At 42.5% G+C, this 23,882-nt stretch overlaps 1 protein-coding gene across 1 annotated transcript in view; it reads right to left on the bottom strand.

The window, feature by feature from the left end:
* The window catches only part of LOC144798021 (polycystin-1-like protein 2), an 849,694-nt gene that overhangs the window by 352,703 nt on the left and 473,109 nt on the right, over window positions 1-23,882 (bottom strand). Inside the window, exon 23 of the mRNA XM_078668807.1 lies at window positions 21,684-21,877. Coding sequence (XP_078524933.1) covers window positions 21,684-21,877 — 194 coding nt within the window. The remainder of the gene's footprint in view (window positions 1-21,683; window positions 21,878-23,882) is intronic.

The raw sequence follows: 23,882 nt of genomic DNA, 5'->3' as shown, positions 1-23,882 counted from the left end.
CAATATTTTATGTGGTGTTTCAAGGCTTGGGCTGAACTTGGCTTCCTCAATCACTTCATTACCTGCTCATTTTAGTCAGAGAGGTACTTATGATTGAATTTCAGCAGTGTTTTTTGAAGTATTTTCTACACTAATTAGGCTGAATGTGAAGTTCTAGGCACTGCTATGTTTTGAAGATTCTACGGGACAGATTATTGTGCTTGCCTGATATTCACTCTTGTTGGATACGTTGGAAACCACGTCTATTTTTTTACCGGCTGCAAATCACGCTATATTCTGAGGTAACCGGCGTTCATATTGATAACGCGCGGCAACGTACACTTCTTAGCTCCCCGTCAAATATGTATTTACAGTGACAGATGCTGTTAATGTTGTCCTGAAAGTGTCTTTGCCAATAATTGTAACCAACATGTTTTTTCTCTTTACATGCAAGCACTAAATATGCAGTTTGTGTTCTTTCTTTGGCTGCTATTTCATGTTCCTCATTCTCCAACCTTATGAGAAGTGGAATATACTTGAATGCCTTGTGCTTTTGACGCTCTTGTAGTGTATGGCAATATTATTCAAGCATTAACCAGTCTAATTCTTTTTTTTTTGTAATTCATTTGGTCACTCCCGTTAGCCTCATGACAAATTGGCTTGTGATTTACTACTTGCCGTATCGCTTCTGATATAACATATACATAGCGATTATTTGAGTGCTGACAGGAGGGTGAATTTATCCCTTTTTATATATTTCTTTATGCTGGTGCCCTATCCAGCCTTGTAGTACTTTTGTTTTATTCTCGGGCATATGGGCAGATTGAAAACTTTATTAAAAGGTACCTCTTGTCCACCTCAACATTTCAAGATGGCCAGTGAATCCGCAATCTCTGTCAAAGCCTCTTCAACTGGTACCAAGCCCAAAGGATCCAAGAATGATCCTCCCTCACCTATTCTATCCTCTCAAAATCCTGTCCTTGATAATATCCTTGATGAAGTTAGAGGTCTTAAATCTTTCATGCCCACGACTAATGAAAAGCTTCAACAAATAGAGGACCGATGGATTGGTATCGAGGCTAAGGTGTTGGACATGGAGCAATGCATCAGCGATTTACACAATGTTTCTATTAAAATTCCAGTTCTGGAACAAGAGATCCAACAATTAAAGCTCCATACAGAGGACCTTGAAAATAGAAACAGACGGAATAACCTACGTCTTTATGGTCTGCCAGAAAATATTGAAGGCCCTGATATGCTGTCGTTCCTGAAGAAATTCTTGTGAGAACTTTTGGACCTTCCATCTGGGACAGCATTAAATATTCAATGTGCCCATAGACTTGGTCGTCTACAACCTCATGCCGCCAAACCTAGAGGAATCATTATGTTATTTTTGGAGTTTACAGATTTAATGCATGTCCTCTCTAAAGCCAAAGCAAGACGTCAACTCAAGTGGTCTGGTCACAACATCTTCATATCTCAGGATTTATCTAATGCTACTAATGCCAGAAGGAAGGAGTTTTTGGCCCTACGTCCCCAGATGAGACAATTGAATATTCGATATGGTATCCTGCATCCATGCTTGTGTAAAATTACTCACAATGGCTCCACACGCTCATTTGAGGACCCTCTCAAATTTAAATCTTTTCTTCAAAGTATTTCCACTAATTTTGCAGCTGGTTCTTCTTGTAATCCATAATGTTCCTGTCCTGCTTCTTATTATCTATATGGTTCCTGTAGATGTTTCTTTCTGTTTTTTTTTCTTTTATATTTCTAAGGGTTGTTTCTCACTCTACTTCAACAAACTTCACTCTAGCACTTATTTCTCTTTCTTTGTCGCTTTATCTTTTGTCGTTGCTATTGCAATTTCGTTCTACTTCTGGTTCTTCCTATAATTTTCTGTACTCTTGTTGCCTTGTTGGTATTTCTCACTTGTTATGACTGTTTGTTCTTTTATCTTTTTTATTTCTTTTCACATCGCTCCTTCTCTTGCTTCACGCAGTTACGCCCCATGCACCTGTCTCCATCACTTTTTCTTAGATCTGGACTTTGTTCCTTGATCTATCTCTTCTTCTTTTTATGTCTGTTCCCTTTTTCTTTCCTATCCTCTCCTATTTTGTATGTTTTTCCAGTTCTATTTCTTTTTCTTCCACTTATTTAATGTGGTGCATATGTTTTTCAGTTATGGTTGCTTTTATGCAATGCATTTCCTTTTTGATTTTATATGAGGTGTCTTTTCCTTTTTAGACTTATCCCTGATGTGTATCAACCTTTATGTATAACCCTCCCATCCTTCCTTCACGTGTAAGTTTGTAACGTGGAACGTACATGGCCTTGGACATCCTGTCAAGAGACAAAAGGTACTCTCTCACTTATCCAAACTTAATTCTCAGATATCCTTTCTTCAAGAGACGCATTCTACTGATGTGGAATCGCTCAAATTAAAACGGCAATGGGTGGGTGAAGTTGTTTATTCACCTTCTCCTAGCAAAAAAGGGGGTGTTGCTATATTGTTTCATAAGTCACTATCGGTTCAAATTTTGTCTACACAAAATGATGATGATGGACGTTGGGTAATGGCCAAGGTTGTTATACAAAACAAAACTCTGGTTTTGCTGAATATTTATGGCCCAGTAAAATCAGACCCTACATTTTGGAATGATATTAAAGTTTTACTATCCTCTATTGATTGGCCTAACATTATTATTGCAGGTGATTTTAATCAATGGGTTGACCCCTTTACTGACAGACAATCTAAATGTAAATTTAATCCTGACAAATCCCACAAAGCATTCCAGTCGGCCATTGCATCTCGATCATTATTTGATGTATGGAAAACCTGTAACCCTGATTCTCTTGAGTATACTTTTTTTTCTAATGTTCATCAAACTCGGTCCATGATTGATTATATTTTGGTTAGCACACCCTTACTCCCATCTGTTCATTCCTCCAAAATAGGATCCATTTTCAATTCTGACCATGCACCGGTTCATGCTATCTTAGACTTATCCATTAATTCCCCAAAATTCGGCCGTTTGAAACTGAATAACTTTTTGTTATCTGACACTGTTTTTATTAAAGATGCCACTACTTTTATTAATGAATATTTCACTCACAATAACCCATTAGACACTTCCTTTCCCAATAATTGGGATGCATTTAAGGCTTCTTTTGGTGCCTTTACTATTTCATATGTCGCAAAGAAAAAAAAAACGAATTGAAAAAGATATGCAGATCAATTGCAACAACTTAAATTATTGGAACATACATATTTTACGTCTAAGTCCCCAAATACTCTACATGAGTTGATTAAAGCTAAATCTGAACTTAATAAACTTGCAACAGTTGAAGCTTGTAATATTCTTCTTAAAGTAAAATCTAAGTATCATGGAGGTCAAAACAAGGCGGGTAAAATGTTAGCCAATTAGTAGAAAATCAAATCGGAACGTAAAAACATTGGACCCATTTTGAATTAATCTACTAATACCTTGATGACCTCTGATGATGATATTGCTGATGTTTTTCATGACTACTATCAACTACTTTATACTGATGACATACATCCCTCTAAACAAAATCTGGATACTTTTTTCATGGGTCTACCTTCTCCCCCATCCTTACCTGATGAATTCCGTTTATTGGAGAGTAATGTTACGTTTCAAGAAATTACTAATGGCATTAACTCTCTGAAAAAATCAAAAGCGCCAGGACCTGATGGTCTTTCCGTTGAATTTTACTCTACCTTTGCCTCTATCTTTGCCCCCAAACTCCTACAACTATTTAATTCTTTTATTGTAGATGCTAGAGCCTCTGGATCGTTTATGGATTCTTTAATAATCCTCATCCCCAAACCTGATAAAGATCATTCACTCTGTAAAAATGACAAGCCTATATCATTGATTAACTATGATTGTAAAATATTTGCTAGAATTCTGGCTTCTCGTCTCGAGCATATTATTCCATTGTTAATAAAGACTGATCAAGTCGGATTTGTGAAGGGCCGGTTAGCTTCGGACAATGCCAGAATGTTTGCAAATATCATCTACTATGCAAAGAAATTAAAATCCCCCTTGCAGCGTTATATTTGGATGCCGAAAAGGCTTTTGACCGTATTAATCGGCAATTTATGTTCAAAACTCTCCAATGGTTTGGCTTTGGACCTACATTTATTTCCTATGTCAAACTATTATACTCTTGCCCTCGAGCCAGTATTTTTCTAAATAACCGCTTCTCTAGATTATTTTCCTTATCTAGAGGTACACGACAGGGTTGTCCCCTATCTCCCTTGCTCTTTGTTTTATGTCTTGAACCCTTTCTTGACCAATTACGAATCAATACTCATATTTCTGGTTTCTCATATAATTCTATTGAAACCAAAATATTCGCATATGCCAATGATATATTGGTCTATATGTCTAATCCTCTTACTTCCTTGCCCCCTTTTATGGATGAGGTTCGGTTGTACTCCAGCATTTCTGGATATAAGTTAAACCTCTCTAAGACATAAGTCTTACCCCTAAATTTTCTATGTTACCAGTATATGTTTTCGGATATTAATTTTGCTTGGTGCCCCACTAAAATCAAATACCTTGGTATTTGGTTTTCTGCCTCCCTGGCTAACACAATTAAATCTACCTTCAATGTATTAATCACTAAAATCCAATCACTTCTGCTTACTTGGTCTCCACTATTTCTTTCATGGTGGGGTAGATTAGACACCATCAAAATGATGACTGCACCACATGTTCTATATACAGTTTCTATGTTACCCATTCGCATTCCCTTATCTTATTTTTCTAAAATTAATTCTATTTGTTCACAATTTTTATGGAACAAGAAACACCCCCGTATTGCCCTCGCAAAACTTATGCGTCCTAAATCTGAAGGTGGGGTATGTTTTCCCAATTTTAAAGTTTACCATTCGGCCTTCTTAATTAAACAATCATTTGCTTTAGCTTATGATTTTGCTGATTGTCCTATCCCCAAGTGGATTGCTTTTGAGCGTTCCTTGTTAAAAGATTTTTCTTTTCAGAATGATATATATATGTCAAATTGTACTTTTACATCTAATAACCCGATTTTAAAATATTGCCAGAATTTATTATAAAATACTTTCACCAATGGTTTTAACTCCTTACCAATGGTTTTTATCCTCTACAATCTGGTATAACAAGTTTCTCAAATATAAAGGTAAATCATTCTATTACAAATACTGGAAAGAGAAGGGAATTATATATGTGCACCAATTAATCCATCAACACTCTGTTATCCCTTTTGATGAATTGCAGTCCCGTTTCATTTACCAAGTTCTTGTTGTAATGATTATACTGTAATTTCAGATGCTTTACATTTACAGCTTGCCTCTTTTGACTTTCCTGATGTTACACCCTCTCTCACTCCACCTACTCGCTATATAGTTTATTTCAAACTCAAAGACCTAAAGCAGCTATAGTATACAAACTATTGTCGTTTCACGTTACTGAAAGACCTAGGTCTCCTATAGAAATTGCGTGGGAAACAGACTTGTCCATTTCTCTGTCTATCTTGAATTGGGACAAACTTTGGTCTAAGTTATTTAAAGTTTCTGCTGCTGCTCGTATAACCAAATCCTTGTATTTTATTTACAATAGAGTTGTTATTACACCTGTGTACATTTCCAAGTTTTCCCCTTCCTCCTCTCCATTATGTTGGTCATGTTCTACTGCTACTGGCTCATTGTGTCATCAACTTTATGCGTGTTCAAATGTACTGACATTTTGGAAATCTGTATGGACTATTTGTATGAACATTTTTTAATGTGATTTTACATTTTCATTGCAAAATATTTTTTTAAGGTTCTTCCTCTCCTGATGTTGATGACTCCTTTGAAGTAATTCAAAGCATTGAATATTGTTTGAAAGAATATTTGAGTTAAGTTTCCTTCATAGCTCACCTCTAGTATCTACCACACGATGGACATAAATAATGTAATTTCAGGGAATGCATTTAGATGTAGCTTGTCAAGTTGTGCTGGTCGAATTTGACCCAGCTACTTACTGTAAAGGGAATTTTGAAAGACTTTTACTTTGATCTAATCAGAGTTAAACATTTTGTGTACTTGTCACCTACTCTACCATGACAGCCATAATATTCCACTCTCAGTTTAGCCTGGTCATATCAACAATATCATATTGATAGTGATTAATGGAGTCCTCTAGGTTTCTCTTCTTTGTAACGAGAACCACTATCTCTGATTGCAACTTTAGCACATGTGTGTGCGAGTGTGTGAATGCAAGTGTGTGTGCATGCTTGGTAGTTTGCTTGCATTGGCATGTGCTACACTCTGCTTTGTGACCTGCCGGACCAAACATCTGGTGATGTTTTCGCTTAGTGGCCCAAATGCAATCAAGAAAAATGGGCACTGATGAATGGAGTAGGGTGCACAGCTGGATGCTGTTCTCGGGGCACTCAAAACAACAACTCACCACATGGTTGCATTCTAATCCTTTATTCTGTCATTTCATGCTCAGAAGGACTCACCATCCCGAAGCCTCAGATGGATATTATGCTCAGAGTAATTATATTTTAAGTATTGGCATCAATTAGGTGAGGAGCTTCCATATGCTAAACCTTTGCAAAGAGAACGCCTACTATACCGTTGAGTCACTTCCTAACGAAGGGAACAGATTGACGGTGGCAATGGCTTCAGGGCATAATTGTGCTGGAGAACAGTAAGGACTTCAAGGTGCTTTACTCTACAACATGCCAAACATGGCCAAGAACAGCTTACTCGTGTTGATTCAGCTTCACTAACCTCAGGAGCATTGACACAGAAAACTGTTAGCTCATCGTCCAGGGACACTTCCCTATGAAACGTAACTGTTATATTGTTCATAAGCCAAGGATGTTTCTGTTCCACATCTTGGGGGTAGCCAAGTTTAACAAACACACCAAGGTTCATACCTGGACGGGAAACATCCTTTTGTACGCGGTAATTACACTGCGTATCATTACTGCGCATGCGCTATAACACTGCGTAGCTTTTAGTACGCATGTTATTACTTCGCATGCGCTGTTACAATGCATGCGTAGTAATATGGGAGTCGAGGAGGCAGCGATGACGGCTCCGAGGAGGCAGTGAAGACGGCACCCACCAAGGAGATACAGGTAAGAAGGACTGTTTAATTTTGTAGAGTTTGTGTTTGAGGAGAAGTGTTTTTAGTTTAAGGGTAGTGTTGTGGGCCATGTAGGGTAGTGTTTGTGTGTAGGTACAGGAGTGGGGGATGGGGTAGGGTCATGCAGGGGTTAGCGTTTTAGGGCTTAGTGTAGTGTTGTGGTGTTTGTGTAGTGTAGGGTAGTGTCGGGGGGTTGTGCAGGGTAATATTTAAGTGTAGGGAGCGGATTGGGGGTAGGAGCAGGGTCGTGCTTGGGATTTTGTTTTAGAGTTTAGGGTACTGTAGTAGTGTTTGTGTAGTGTAGGGTAGTGTTTTAGGGTGTAGGGTAGTGTCAGGGGTTTTTGTAGGGAAGTGTTTGCGTATATGGGTAGGACTGGGAGTAGGGGCAGGGTCGTGCTTAGGGTATTGTTTTAGGGTTTAAAGTAGTCTTGTAGTGTTTGTGTAGTGTAGGGTAGTGTTCTAGGGTTTAGGGTGGTGTCGGGGGTTTATGCAGGGTAGTGTTTCAGTGTAGGGGATGGACTGGGGGTAGGGACATGGCCGTGCTGGGTTAGTGTTTAAGGATTAAGGGTAGTGTAGTAGTGTTTGTGTAGTGTAGGGTACTGTTTTAGGGTTTAGGGTTGTGTCAGGGGGTCGTGCAGGGTAGTGTTCAAGTGAAGGGGACGGACTGGGAGAAGGGGTAGGGTCGTGCTGGGGGTAGTGTTTTAGGGTTTAGGGTAGTGTAGTAGTGTTTGTGTAGTGTAGGGTAGTGTTTTAGGGTTTAGGGTAGTGCTGGGGGGTTGTGCCGTGTAGTGTTTCAGTGTAGGGGATGGACTTGGGGGTAGGGGCATGCTCGTGCTGGGGTAGTGTTTTAGCATTAGGGGTAGTGTAGTAGTGTTTGTGTGGTGTAGGGTAGTGTTTTAAGGTTTAGGGTAGTGTCAGGGGGTCGTGCAGGGTAGTGTTTAAGTGAAGGGGACGGACTGGAAGTAGGGGTGGGGTTGTGCAGGGGGTAGTGTTTTAGGGTTTAGGGCAGTGTAGTAGTGTTTGTGTAGTGTAAGGTAGTGTTTTAGGGTTTAGGGTAGTGTCAGGGGGTCGTGAAGGGTAGTGTTTAAGTGAAGGGGACGGACTGGGAGTAGGAGTAGGGTAGTGCTGGGGGTAGTGATTCAGGGTTTAGGGTAGTGTTGTTGTCTTTGTGTAGTGTAGGGTACTGTTGTAGGGTTTAGGGCAGTGTCAGGGGTCGTGCAGGGTACTGTTAGGGAGTAGGGACAGGACTGGGGCTAGGGGCAGTGTCGTGCAGGGGGTAGTGATTTAGTGTTTAGGGTAGTGTAGTGGTGTTTTAGTAGTGTAGGGTAGTGTATTTTTGAGGGTTTTGGTAGTGTTTTTAACTGGGATGTGTAGTGTAGTGTATTTGTATGTAGTGTTGGGTTTTATTATTACTAAGCAAGTTTTTAGTTTGCATGCATTAACACTTTCTATGTAATGGTATATGAACTAAAAACTTGCATAGTAACAGTTTTGCTAAGGAAAAAAAGCGTAGTAATGGCATGCGAACTATTTGTATACGAAATAACGAGTCATATTCTACCTGGACTCCCTGGAATGCTGCAAGGTTCTTCTTTTCAGCAGGGCCATCATTGGGGAAATTCCTTTCTAGGAGTAAGATGACTGAACCTTCTGTTACCTAAGAGCTGGAGGGTACAGCACTGGGCTAGTTTAAGCCATGGTCTGGCAGATTCCCCCAGTATTTCCTACCCTCAAATTATTTCAGCATCTGAGACTGATGCTGGAAAGGCACAGGAGTGCTACAATTTGGAACCACTGGGTTCAAGCAAGCAGTAGGCGACCCATAGTTTTGAATGTTTGGCTATCACCCCTTTTGAGAGAGTTGGGGCACACATGGAACTCGGCTCAGAGATCAGGGGATTCAGGCTGCCGCGTTTAAAGCACCCAGCAGGTACTGAGCCATACAAGAAACACATATATATGCACCAATCAATTCACTCAACCTGTGACTTACAAAAAAACTCGAATTCCACACACTGCCTCATGTGGCCTGCAAGTGCCTCACTTTCTTGTTGACAATCACCCTAGTTAAGGTGAGATATTGTCCTTGGTCCTGAAAAGCAATGTGACATAAAGCTTCTATACCGCTATGGAGAGTGGACGAGTACCCAAATCTCAGTGGATGGGAAACACATTAATGAGGAACATCAGAGGATTACATTCTTAAATGGACTCTCACTCCTCATAACTACAGGACTTCTATTGCCCGATTGAGTATGGTGGTGAATGTCAGACCACCATGGTAATTAAATGCATTTGTGAGATCCAGCTATCCAAATGGTCATGGTAGAAGCTCTTTGATTTCGCATGGCATTCACCTAGCATATGGAGAATCTTTATTTTGTAATGTGGAATTAGATTCCTGAACTAACAAAGCCAAGTGGTGGCACTAATGTAAATAGCTTACAGTATGTTCAGGTGGGCTCAGCACATCCCTTCACACACCTTCACTTACACATCTACAGACCCTAATTCAAACATATTAGCCTCGTCTTGTTAAGGGTACATGCTTGAGACATTTTCGTTATTTCTCACCATCCCTTGCCATTTGAGTGGTCAGGTTCCAGACAGTGGTGAGGAGAGGAAAAGAGGCTAAATGTGGAGGCAGCATAAACCTAGACCTACTGGAGATGGTCATGGGAAGTCAGAGGTTAGAAGGAATGAGCCTTAGGCTTCTTTCCTTTGGAGTGTGTGTATGTGCAGAGAAGATCTCAGGCCCAGATGTAGGTAAAATAGATTTACCGATTTTTAATTACCGAATTTTACCAATTCGGTAATTAAAAATCGGTCAATCTAAGGGGTGGATATGTAGGAACATCCAGACGTTCCTTTTACCGAATCGGTAAATATCTGTATTTACCGATTCGGTAAATACCGACCGGTAATGCCCCATTCATTCCTATGGGCTTTGAAGCCCATAGGAAGGAATGGGGCATTACCGGTCGGTATTTACCGAATCGGTAAATACAGATTTTGACAAGGGTGCAGGGGGTGTCACTTTGACACCCTCTAGCACCCCCAAAAAAGATTCGGGGGCCATGTGTTAGGCATACCTGCCCTAAGGGCAGGTCTGCCTGTCATATGGCACAGGTGTGCATGCACACATGTGCATGCACACCGGAATCGGTATTTTACCATCAAATATATTTGATGGTAAAATACAGATTCGGTAAGGGTTGTGGGACTCAGAAGAGTCCCACCTACATATCAAAATTACCGATTAGGTATAAATACCGATTCGGTATTTTACAGAATCGGTAAATTTACCGATCAGTAAATTTACCGATTCTGTAAAATATGTGGCCCTACATACCGTTTACTGGATACCGGTCGGTAACGGCCGAAAATACCGATTTTCGGGCGTTACCGACCGACCTACATCGGGCCCTCAGTTTCTCTACAGTATTGGGAGCACAGTTTTCGTGCCGGTGCATTGTTGGGTACCATGGTTAGTGTGCCTTGGCTGTGCCAAGTATAATGTTGTCAAAAGTGTGATGGAGAGGAGTGCCCCCAGTATGTTCTTGGGGTGATTAACAGTGCCTGCTGCTGGTGGATTGTTGTGTGCCAAAATGTTCGTGACTGCATGTGTGACTTACCTCCCTAAGTATTTATTGGGTAATACATATTTCACCACCATTGTAGAGCTACCCATCTATGTACCAGAGACAGGGCATAGGTGTGCTTTTACTTTGAAATGAAGAATGACTCAAACCTGGCATTCAGCCAGGTACCACTTTTCAGGACAGTCAGCTCCTCATGTTGGTGCATGTGCCCTGACATTGCCTCAGTATCTTATTGGCTGTCACCCTATAAGAGGTGAGGCATAACCCTACTCCTCCAGGCTTCCTTGCAGCCAATGGGAGAGCATGTTGAGGTTCCTCCATACCCGGGACCATAGTTATAATACCTGTCCATGGACCGTCCCCAACCATCCAATCAGTGGACTGGAAGTTCTCATTTGGTAATGTACAATGTGATCAAGGACCATGAAAGGCATGCGGAGGCACTGATGTGCAAAGATTAAAGTGCGATTGGGGTTTGCTCACGGAATTCCTTCATAAACCCAAATCCATGCATGTTGGCCTTCTCCTTCTGGGAATACAATTTAGTGCCAAATATGTTATTTCTCATGTACATTTGAGAGGATGAGGTGACAGGTCATTATGTATGGGGAAGGGGGCTACCCCTTACACATATTCACAGGTCAAGCTCAGGCAGTGCAGTTGCAACACCCCTGCACACCCAAACTGGGGTGGAACTACAAATGTTCCACCTCACCAAACCTCAGGGCAATTTGAGGTAACTATCACTGGAACGCTACTGAATGTCACTTCCTCCTCTAAATGTTTCCATCTCACCTTCTTCACAATTGTCTCTTGTTCAGTGATTTGATATCCTAGAGGTTAACTTTATGTGAAAACCATGGCACTAACTTTCATGTGTGAATTCAGCTATAGAAGTTCTATCTCGGATGGGAAAGTAGTTTAAATTGTACACATGTACAGACTGTTCTTTTCTCTCAGACTGTCCTCATGCATATGTCATCAAGTTGTGGTATATAAATAAATAATACCGGATCTAGGTTTTACTGGATATAGTCAATAACAGATAGCTCAATAAATAAGAGTCAAGATTCGAGGTAGTAGGAGTTTGCAGGTTTAATACAGCATAAAGGACAGGAACAGGACAACCTGCACAGGAATGGGATGGCAGCGCTGCCGGGGGCTGGATCAGGATCGGCGTAACATTTAATAACAGTGCACAAGTATATATATTAAAACAGTTGCATTACAATGAATACAGTAGGCGGAGCAGTGGGTGTGGTCAATAGCAGTCGCGAAAGATAAGGGTGAAAGTAGGTGTAACAAGAGGCGTGTACATAGACATGTGATGTAAACGTAACAGAATATGTCATAAATGGGGCGGAAACATGGAGGGGGCTACCTAAGGAGCCGGGACCTCTAACCTAATGGTGCGCGCAAGCTGACAATGACGTGTTACTAGGAGAAGCTGGGGGCTATGAACTCTGTGCTAGGAGTAGAGACTGAAGTCTGGAGAGTCAGGGCGACATGTACCTAAACCCTATCTAGTATCTGATGTTTAGAGGACATGTTGATATAAACTAAGAGTCAGGAGGGGAGAGGCTAACGGACTCTAAGACTGGAGCATGCATTATTCTACATGTAGTGCGTGTTGAGGAATATTAAATGACCATTAATACAGTATTTCTCTTACATGGAGACGTAAAGGCTAGACTGTGACGGAAACTATTGATGCGATTCAGTAGCTTAGGAATGCAGAGAAGGAGGGCTGGACTGATAACTAGAATCATAACATACTCTTGGCAGACTCAGAGGCAGAGCCAGGCTGAGCCGGGCACTGTGAGGCAGGAAGTAAGTGAAGGGTCGAGGATACAGGTGGGGGCTGTATCGCTCCTCAGCGAGGGTTCAGGAGACAGGAGCTGCTGGTGTCCGGGCCCTTTTGAGGCCTAGAAACGGGGACTTTTCAATGAAATAACGTGTACACTGAGAAACGTGGCAACGTAACTTTACATAGGCCACTGGTACCCTAACAAAAGGGAAACATGTTTCATCAACTCGGATGAGAATGGCTGGCCGTTATCAGAATATACGACTCTAGGGAGTCCATAACGGGGGAAGAATTCACGAACCAACTGCTTGGCAGTGGTCGCGGCTGTGTAATCTGGGACTGGATATGCTTCTGTCCACCTGGACAAAGCGCATACAACTACAAGGACATACTTGAAACCTCGACATCGCTCCATCTGAATATAATCCATTTGGAGGACTTCAAAAGGGTGGTCAGGGGGCTGGAATCCACCTTGTTCCACCGGGACACTTTTACCTGGATTAAACTGACAACATATCATACAGGTACGGACTTTCTGTTTGGCTGCAGCTCGTAAATGCTTGTTGAACCAAATGTTCTGGATACTGTCTAACATAGCTTTTTCTCCTAAATGTGCTGGACTATGTGCGGTATTGATAATGACTTGAACCATAGAGTCGGGGAGAAACCATGTGGCTCTTCCCTTCGTTACCCATCCCTGATCTGTCTGGACCCCTCCTTGTTCGGACCATTTCTTGATTTCATCAGGAGTAGCATGTAACTGAATATCTATGACATCTTGAGTAGGGTCCTTAACTGTCATACAGGTAGTCGGATCTGGAGTATGTGTCTGTGTCTTGTTAACTGGAATGTCTGGAGTCTGTGCTGTAAACTTGGCTGTGCGATCTGCTAGATCATTACCTTGGGAAATAATGTCAGTAACTTTCGTATGTGCTTTGCATTTCATGATAGCAATAGATGTCGGTAAATGTATGGCATCTAACAGAGCCTGAATAAGGAGACCATGCTGAATCTTGGTTCCATGAGAAGTCATGAAACCTCTCTCCTGCCAGAGCACTCCAAAGTCGTGTACGACTCCAAATGCGTAGCGTGAATCTGTGTAAACATTAACTTTCAAGTTCTTAGCGTGTATGCAGGCTTGTGTCAGAGCAACTAGCTCTGCTGCTTGAGCAGACAGGGTGTCAATACGGTGTGTTTCTATAACTTCAGTGTCAGTAGTCACTGCATACGCGGCTACTAGTTCTCCTGTACTCGTTCTCATACATGAACCATCCACATAAAGTGTCAGGTCTGGATCTGGTAATGGAATATCTGTCAGATCTTGTCTTGGCTTAGTCATAATATTAACTACTTTCACACAGTCGTGTGTGGCAGGATTCGAATTAACTGATGGTAACAGTGTAGCAGGATTTAGAACGTTGCAGCGTCTGATTTCTATGTGTGGCTGGAACAGTGTCAATTCATAACCTGTTAAACGTGCAATTGTCAAGTGCTGAGTCTGTGTTCGGTTTAAAAGAACTTCCACGGAGTGTGGAACTTGTACTGTCAAGGAGTGTCCTAATACTATGGAATCACTTTGTCTGATAGCTAGAGCTGTGGCTGCAACTGACTTGAGGCACGCAGGCAGAGCCTGGGCTACAGGATCTAATGTGCTCGAAAAATAAGCACAGGGCTTGTATTGTCCTGCTTGATCTTGTGTGAGAACAGATAATGCTGTACCTTCGCGTTCTGTGACGAAAAGTGTAAAAGGCTTACTGTAGTTCGGTGTAGCTAGAACAGGAGCTTGGCATAAAGCTTTCTTTAACTCATTGAAACTAAGTGTATGTTCAGATGTCCAAGGGAGGACAGTCGATACGGCTGCCTCCTGCGTTGTTAACTGTATCAGTGGTTTAGCTAGAAATGCATACTGAGGAATCCATTGTCTGCAATAAGAAGTGAGGCCGATAAAAGCACGTACCTCCTTCTGTGTCTTGGGCTGAGGAAGACTCGCTATTAACTGGATACGGTCGGGTGTCAACTGCCTACCCCTCTTGGACAGTAAGTGGCCTAAATAGATCACTTGCTGGACACAGAATTGAAGCTTCGAAGGGGACACCTTGTGCCCCATCTCGGCAAGGAAATACAAGACTGTAAGTGATGCTCGCTCGCAAGCACGTTCAGAACGGGCTGTGATCAGTAGATCATCGACATACTGGAGCAGGGCAGTGTCAGTTGGCATGTGAATGTTGTCTAGTTGTCTCTTAAGTGCTTGACTGTAAATGCTAGGACTTTCTGTGAAACCTTGAGGAGCTCGTGTGAACATATAGCTCCTTCCATTTAAACAAAATCCGAAAAGAAACTGGCTGTCTGGATGAATGGGGACACTGAAAAACGCGTTCTTGAGGTCTATGACTGTGAAAAATGAGGCTTCAGAATCAATGGCTGTCAATAGGGAAGAGATATCTGGGACAACTGGGTACTGGGGAATAATACATTTATTAAGTTCTCGAAGATCAATCACTAATCGATATTCTGGGGGTGCATTTGGATCAGTACGTTTCATGACTGGAATGATCGGAGAATTACATACATTGGAGTCAGTTTCTACAACTACTCCTTGAGCCATGAGCTCGTCAATAATTTTGGATAAGGCTGCTACAGCCTCAGGTGGCAATCTGTACTGTCTGATTCGTGGTAACACTACACCTGGTTTGAGAGTCACACGATGGGGTGTGATTTGCATATAACCTACATCAGTTGGACCTTGCGCCCATAGATGCTGCGGAACATTGGACAATCTCGGATCAAAATCTCGTAATACATAGTGACCCTTGAAGTCACGTAAGAACAGTCGTATTCCCTCTGGGGAGCAGCAAATAACTGCACCTAATTCTTTCAGTGTTTTAATACCTAACAGATTTTCTGGACACGACTTTGTAAGTAACAGATCAGTAGTTCGGGACAATGGACCTACTTCTAGAGTAACTGGCTTAGATATCTCGTTTACAATAGGCTTTCCTGAAAATCCAAGGGAAACATTTCTTGAGCCTGAGAGCGGAGCCCCTGGAACTTCGGCGTGACTAATGGTGGTCCTACTTGCCCCTGTATCAATCAGAAACTTTCTGTCTTTCCCTAGTACTTGACTATGAACATAGGGACCTTCTTGATCTACAGGAATCTCGATGAGAGGCAAGCCTACCTCCCTCTCTAGGCTGTTTCATGAATATGGCTGATACTCTGGATACTCGGACTGTGCATACTGGTACATCTGCTGTGTAACATGCTGTGTTGCAGCAATAGGCTGCGGTGCTGGAACTGTCTGTTGTGCATTCTGTGGCTGAGAAGTCTGTGAAACTTGTTCTTGTCTAGGCGGACGTGGTCTTTCTTTAGTCTTACCAGTAGCTATGTTGTGTTTCAGAACTGCACACTCGTTTATATAATGACCTGGCTGTTTACAATAATTGCAGGTCCCTTTAACGGGAGCTGTAGGATGACTGGCTTGATTCGGACCCCTCTTCTGACTGTCTTGAGGAACAGATTGTGCAACTAGTACTTTCATTTTCGTGTCTTTCATACGTTTTCTTTCATGATCTTGCTCTTCTCTGATTCTATTCTGGTGGTATTGGAGCATCTGTAACATTTGGGACGGGGTATTAGCTTGCCAGGTACTTTCGACTTTCAAAACTCGATTCTTAACTTGTGGACTTGAATTCTCGACTAATTTAGTAACAAAAAGATGAGGGTATGACTCGCTACTTGTCTTGAGGCCACTGTTTATAATAAAACATTTTTCAAATCTAGAATAAAAATCACTAGTGTCTTCGTCTTGTTTCTGTTTACAGGCTGAGATTGCATTCCAGTCTTCCTTTTTAGTTGCTAATAATCTGGGCAAAACTTGTATTAACAGTTCTGGTAATTCTTTACATTTCTCTCCAAGACCGGTACCTGGTACTTATCTTCAGCTTCTAGAACTGCCCAATCGATCTTTTTCTCTCCCACCTCCCAATCTTTTTCCTTGAGTTTTTCGTATACCCCTGCGGGCAATAAGACTTTTAACATTTTAATTATATCTGGATACGTGTATTCTCCCATACGGAGCATGTCTTTTAATTCTCGGTGGAACCCTGCTGGATCTTTGTCATGACAGGGAATTAATTTCTTCATCTCTAAGAGTTCCATCTTTGTAATCGGAGTGTAAACAAACACTCGTTGCATTTCACCATCTGTTGTCCTGACTGGGTGTACTTCTCGTAACGGGTTCTGTCTATCTATGTAAAAGGGTTTACTTTCTGGGGTGAGACATGAACAAAATGCGGGTTCAGAAACGTTCTATATTTGTGGCGCTGTTCTAGAATGACCCTAATTAAATCGGTACCTAAACCTTTCCATCTATATTGGAGTAACTCGTTCAGGACATCATGTAACGGACCTGGATCAGAATGTTGACCCTCATACAGAGTAATGAGGTGTTGGATCATATACATACCCACCAGTCGTTGCTCGGCTGGGGGCAGTTTCAGAAACATTTGTGCCACTATTTCGTCTGGAAAAGTGGTAGAATCAGTAATCCATCGGACTGCTGATCGGACTAGTTCTTGTTCATGCATAGTACTTAACTCACTGTAACCGATTCGTGACTTCAGAATGTGATCGGTAGCTTGAAATACTTGTTCTAGAGAACCTTGTTCTGGCGCCGGATGATGAACAGTTTTCTTGTAGTCTAGACGTGAATGTCGGTCTGGAAATCTAGATTTTCCTACATACGCTATTCTAGTGGGATTCTTGTCGTCTACCTCTTCAGTAGAAGAGTCATTCTCTTTCTCGCTTACTTGTGCTGCTTTACGTTGTTCATGTAACTTTATTATTTCTTTACGAATTCTCTTGTACATACTCTCTATACTACTGATAGTCTTGTGCTTACCCTCGGCTATATTATCACTCCACCTTGTCAGGATTCTCATTTCGGCCGGATCTTTAGTCGGGTAGTCTTGTTCTCTTATTAGACAATTAATCAGAAACTTTAATATCATGAGCTGGATCTCAGCTTTCCTTTGGGACATGGCTTCACCAATACTTTCTGGATCATCCCCTGTACGGATGAAACGATATATTCTGTCTAGATCTCCTTTCATATCTGGTAGGGTGTCTAAATACCCGGTCACCCGTCTTACACGGATGGAATATATTACTGTACTATCATCACCTGCAACCGGATCATAGCGGCATTCAGTAAGAGCTCGTCGGATATCTGCAACTGACTTAAATTTGGGCGTACGTTGTAACGCACATTCATGTAACTCGGCCAACGTTCTACGTTGGTGTGGTGGCGGGGTACCAGGAGGACCTCCTCCTGCGGCCCCTATGCTAGAATCGTCGACTGATACTCTTCGTGCTGGCAGAGTGGGAAATTGTAATGCAGGCTGAACCGGGGGTACCGTAACAGGTACTCCGGTGTCTGGAGGAGCAGGATTTACATTATTTACAGGGACTGGCGGAACAGGATTTGCATATTCCGGAACCGTGTCGTCCAAGTAGGACGAAATAAAAATATCAGCTGCGGTCGGTTTGTGACGTAGCTTGGTCGGAACTAATGGTGGCGGAAAATTACTGGATGCCTCCGGGGTCGCTTTTGGCAAGCCCTCGGCAAGAAGAGGATACATACCCTTAATGAGGGCATGCCTCTGTCTATCTGACTGTTCAGTTTTGACTCGTTCACCTATCTCGATTAGTTCCCTTTCTTGGGCTCGTTCTAAGGATTCTCTACTTAATTCTGACCTTCTGATTTCTTTTTCGGTTCTTTTATGAGATTCTTTGCGCCATAACTCGATGGCATCTTTCTGTGACTGTCTGGCTTTCTTTTTCCATAATGCTTCTTCTACTCGCATGATGCACTCGGCATCCCATGTACCCGATACGGGCCATCTATACTTTTCTTCTAACTGTTTGGTATACTCTACCCATAAATCTAGATATAATATGGCACTTATGCCATGCTTCTGATACATAAAGTGACCTGGACTGTCCCTAGGCGGGACAGGAACTGCTTCTTCTAACAGACCTTTTCTAGTTCTTAACTGACGTAGTCTGGAAAATAACGGCATGACTGAACTGTAATCTAGACACAATACAATACACAATGAACACGATAATTACTCCACATTCATACCACGACATTAAAATACATGAAGAACATTTAAAATATCAGTTCGAACAGAATACTACCTGGAATACTGAAAACAGAATACATGAATTTCTCGAGAACAGAACTGACTAGAACAGAAACTAGATGTACTGCTAAAACAGTACGAAACTTACCGGTCTCATAAAGAGACACGTCAGGACCCGCATCCACCGAAGTGGACACTTCGTTTTTGGGTCTGTGTACCACCAACCCACGGACCAGAGTCAATTTAGATTGACCCTGTCTAGATACTACCCCAGCAATGGTACTCACCGGGCAGCAAGAACGGAAGGCCTCGGACTAGACTGGACTGCTTCGACGCCGGACGGACGAACTTCGGACTTCTGTTACGGGTGGGCCTCCGGATACCTCGGACCTTGGACTCTCGGCTTGGGCTCTGGTCGGGACTCGCCGCATTCCTCCACCGCCTCGTCTGGATGCTGGACCGCCACCTCCGTCTCCTCCGTGGGCCTGAGGGATACTTGAAGCAGAAATATCTGCACGTGCACGGTATGGTTCCGTCACGGCTGCAGAGGGTCAGGGGGCCGGCGTGGCTTCACCGGCGCGTGGGGAAAGGGCAAGTCCCTGTTCGGGCGCCATTATGTGGTATATAAATAAATAATACCGGATCTAGGTTTTACTGGATATAGTCAATAACAGATAGCTCAATAAATAAGAGTCAAGATTCGAGGTAGTAGGAGTTTGCAGGTTTAATACAGCATAAAGGACAGGAACAGGACAACCTGCACAGGAATGGGATGGCAGCGCTGCCGGGGGCTGGATCAGGATCGGCGTAACATTTAATAACAGTGCACAAGTATATATATTAAAACAGTTGCATTACAATGAATACAGTAGGCGGAGCAGTGGGTGTGGTCAATAGCAGTCGCGAAAGATAAGGGTGAAAGTAGGTGTAACAAGAGGCGTGTACATAGACATGTGATGTAAACGTAACAGAATATGTCATAAATGGGGCGGAAACATGGAGGGGGCTACCTAAGGAGCCGGGACCTCTAACCTAATGGTGCGCGCAAGCTGACAATGACGTGTTACTAGGAGAAGCTGGGGGCTATGAACTCTGTGCTAGGAGTAGAGACTGAAGTCTGGAGAGTCAGGGCGACATGTACCTAAACCCTATCTAGTATCTGATGTTTAGAGGACATGTTGATATAAACTAAGAGTCAGGAGGGGAGAGGCTAACGGACTCTAAGACTGGAGCATGCATTATTCTACATGTAGTGCGTGTTGAGGAATATTAAATGACCATTAATACAGTATTTCTCTTACATGGAGACGTAAAGGCTAGACTGTGACGGAAACTATTGATGCGATTCAGTAGCTTAGGAATGCAGAGAAGGAGGGCTGGACTGATAACTAGAATCATAACATACTCTTGGCAGACTCAGAGGCAGAGCCAGGCTGAGCCGGGCACTGTGAGGCAGGAAGTAAGTGAAGGGTCGAGGATACAGGTGGGGGCTGTATCGCTCCTCAGCGAGGGTTCAGGAGACAGGAGCTGCTGGTGTCCGGGCCCTTTTGAGGCCTAGAAACGGGGACTTTTTAATGAAATAACGTGTACACTGAGAAACGTGGCAACGTAACTTTACATAGGCCTGATATTCATAGTATTCACGAGAACTGGAAACTGGCATACTAGAGATGGACGCAACTGTAATTGCGTCTTTAATCGAACATGGGGAATACATATGCATATTAATCATGCACACATAACATAAGATGGAGGACACGTAGGGACACAGAACATGGCAAAATTTACTTTTCCACAAAGTGAGACTTCTTCCTGTAGCTTCCGGTGAGTGGGTATATGTGTCCTTGGTGACAGAGTGGAATTGCTGGTCAGCGCATCACTTAGGAACTATTGACCAGCCACCAGGTTATAATGTTCTGAATTCTGATCAATGGCTGTGTTGATTGAATTTGATCAAGCAAATTTGTGTGTGTGGCTTTCAATCCTAGTGTCAAACTTGTTTGCTGTGACAGCTACTTGTGATAAGTTTGCCTTGGTCTTCCCAAAAGTAACATGATAATGGGCGTGGCAGCCTGTTGCAATTTCTACTGTGTCCCCGGTAGATCTGTCCACTTAAGACCCGAAAACTACTGATATTTAGAAATATTGTTAACCTGGCAGCATATGAAAAAAATGGATACCAACCTGGGGCTGTATTACGATATGGGTACACTTTCCATGTTAGCACATCTTTCAAAAGGTGCTCCCAACGCTAACCAGGAAAATGCACCACATTATAGTGAATGCAGTGCCCCCAATGCAGCCACGAACCTACGCTGCACTGGGGGGAGCACATTCAGGTGAAAAACAGAGCTGCTACTTTGAAACCTCTCCGTGTTTCACAGCGCAGGCGACAACCTGACTGCACTATTAAGGGGGATTAAAGATACCCTTGCAGGCGGGTGCAGTGGGTGACTACACCCGCATGCAAGCAGATGCCTGAAGGGGTTCATAGGACCCCCTTTACCCCCTCCAGAGGCCTGCTATCAGAGGGTGCACTGGGTGCAATACCTTTTAGGTGGTGCACTGTCAGTGCACCTCCCGACAGCTTCTTTGCCTCTGTGCCCGCCTCTGTAATATGGCACAGGCGAAGAGGCAAAGGGATTCCCTCATTTGCATGTGTCCATGCACTCATGCAAATGAAGGAACACCCTCTGATGATAGCGCTGGCGTTCACGTGCGCCAGGGCTATAGGTTTTACAGAAGGGGACGCTTCTGTAATACCAAAGTGCTGCTGGGGCACACAAAGCAGGTGCAAACGCCTGTTGCGCCCCATGGGCCACCCCGGTACTACTGACCCTGGAGTTGTTTCTGGTGACTATTCCAATCTAAACTATTGTCTTTTTTCAGTGGAATCAAGCTGTTTAACAGCTTTGAGTTAGACAATGCAATCATGATACAACCCCATCATGTATGTAATAAATCAGCAAAAATGCAGAATTGATTTTCTACTTACATGACACCCATAGCTGCTCCAGTTTCCATGGTCGTCATCCCAATACACACACTGGGAAATGAAGCATGTGATTCGTACTGATATATTGCTGCGTTTTGCAAACTCTGATTGGAGTTCTTGTTGTACCGTCAGGTAGTATGTTCCCTCTCCGAAGAGCAGGTCATCTGGGCTGAGGATCCAAGTATACAGCTCCTCTTTAAAAAAAAGTAGAGGTATTGTTATGAGACCTCTTCTAGAAACTGGAAGCAACACACCAAAATCCACATGGAACAGTAAATACCATATGTTTTCCCTGGTTAAATTTCAGCAGGTTTGGCCTGCTGAAATGTAATGAATTTTGAGTTATTTAACTCATCCAATAAATATCAGATGTGTTAAATATCTTCAAACTCGTATTCCGACCCATGCGCGAACAGGGGTTAACGCACGTGTTGGAATATTACAAGCAATTTGTAACCAACCTATAATTGCATTACCTCTCTATGCATTCGCAACTTATTTAATTACACCACACTTTCAAAGGGATCTACTTGGATCTGACAACTACATCTAGCTCAATCCAATCTTGAGAAAGCTTACCTCAGCAGATTTCAAACAATGGAAATAATACATAATATCAATGAAATATATATATTCTCATGTCCTCTAGTTTGTGTCTTAGAATTTAATCGACAAATGGAAATCTTCGCGATTATCCGCCATGGAATGCATAAATCTACTTTTCAACCATGTCTTACCAATCTTTGTACTGCGTTTCAGACAGAAATGCTATTTAGGAACGAATAAACCAACAAAGTAATTGGACAATTCATCTCAGCCATATTGGCTGCTGCAGAAAGAGCCATGCTAAAGGCACTCGGCTATTTCCTGCACCTTTATATTCACCAACAGGCCTCTACTGGCTAGTCAACTGACCGGTGGTGAGTATTTTGAGTGCCCCTTGGTTCACCCGAAGTGTGTGCGGTGCGAAATGTGGATGACAAAGGTCATGATGAGACCCGACAAGTTGACATGGGTCAAAACATCGATACCCCTCCCTTGTTTGTTAGCATTTGTTTCATAACTGCTCTAAATCATTTTGCATCCATGGGGTTTGTACAGTGTCTTGTTGAACCTATTTGTATATATATTCGCTGTCTGAGAACTGCATTGTCTGTACTATCATTACACTGTATATATTGCACTTTGTTCCTGCCAAGCAAATTAAGAGTTTGTGGAAACAAAGCGAAAAGTATCCTGTACTCATTTTGTGATATTACCCAGTTGATGAGTGATTTAACTACATTGTATACCTCGGAAGCATATGGGGGGTATTGATAAATGAGTCCCACGTAACAATTGTTACATTCTAACATGGTTACTCTAGTCCTTGTGGGCAGATATGGTTGTCCGTGTACTGTTAACACGAGTAACTATCCTCCAACAAAGGTGTGTCTAGCATGCACCTGTACTGTGGCACTCAACACTCAAATGCCAGAGCTTGAATAAACTTAACTTGTTACAGTGTGGTATTGTTGAGGAAGTGATTTCTTAGCTTGCGTAGTTTCCACTTGTACCAGTCCTGCGGCAATCGGGGGAAGATGCTTCAACCCTATATCTCCGCTGGAGCAGCGCTCTTCCCTTCTAATGCCTTGATCTGTGGCTCTGTATATCTAGGGACTACAAGTCCCTTGAACACTGGGTCTCATTTCCGGTTTTTGATCATTTTGTGATATGAAAGGGGACATAGGTTAGGATGCTGCATGTGCTCATCGCTTAAGGATATCATGGTGGGAGCACCAACCTAAATGATTTTCTCGCAGAAACCAGTTTTGTGAGAGTTTCTGTTTTAACTTGGATTTTAATTGCAGCAGCAAGGTACTTGCTGGTAAGATGGCTTGATTTAGCAGTGACAGATAGCAACATGAAATTGTTATATTTCTGCAACCTAATTTTAATTTTTGATGAATAATCAAGACATTTTACTAAGGTACAATTCAGAGAAAAAGTGCTCCAGCACTTTTCCAGTGCATTAATGTTTGGGGTGGACAAGCTAAACAGACCTGTTCACTGGGACTGCATGCTTTTAATTATTAGCAAGGCTCGAGTCGGGGTACCACGTGGGTGGACGGCATCCCCCACTTATTTTCCAGGGGGGACGCCATCCTCCCTGCTTATCAAAACGCCGTCCACCTTGCGCTGGCATGCTCCTTCAAAATG

Source organism: Lissotriton helveticus, chromosome 12 (assembly GCF_964261635.1).
Source record: "Lissotriton helveticus chromosome 12, aLisHel1.1, whole genome shotgun sequence".
NCBI classification, from domain to species: Eukaryota; Metazoa; Chordata; class Amphibia; order Caudata; family Salamandridae; genus Lissotriton; species Lissotriton helveticus.
Note: the sequence above shows the minus strand (reverse complement) of the source record. Positions and strands in the feature narration are given on the sequence as shown.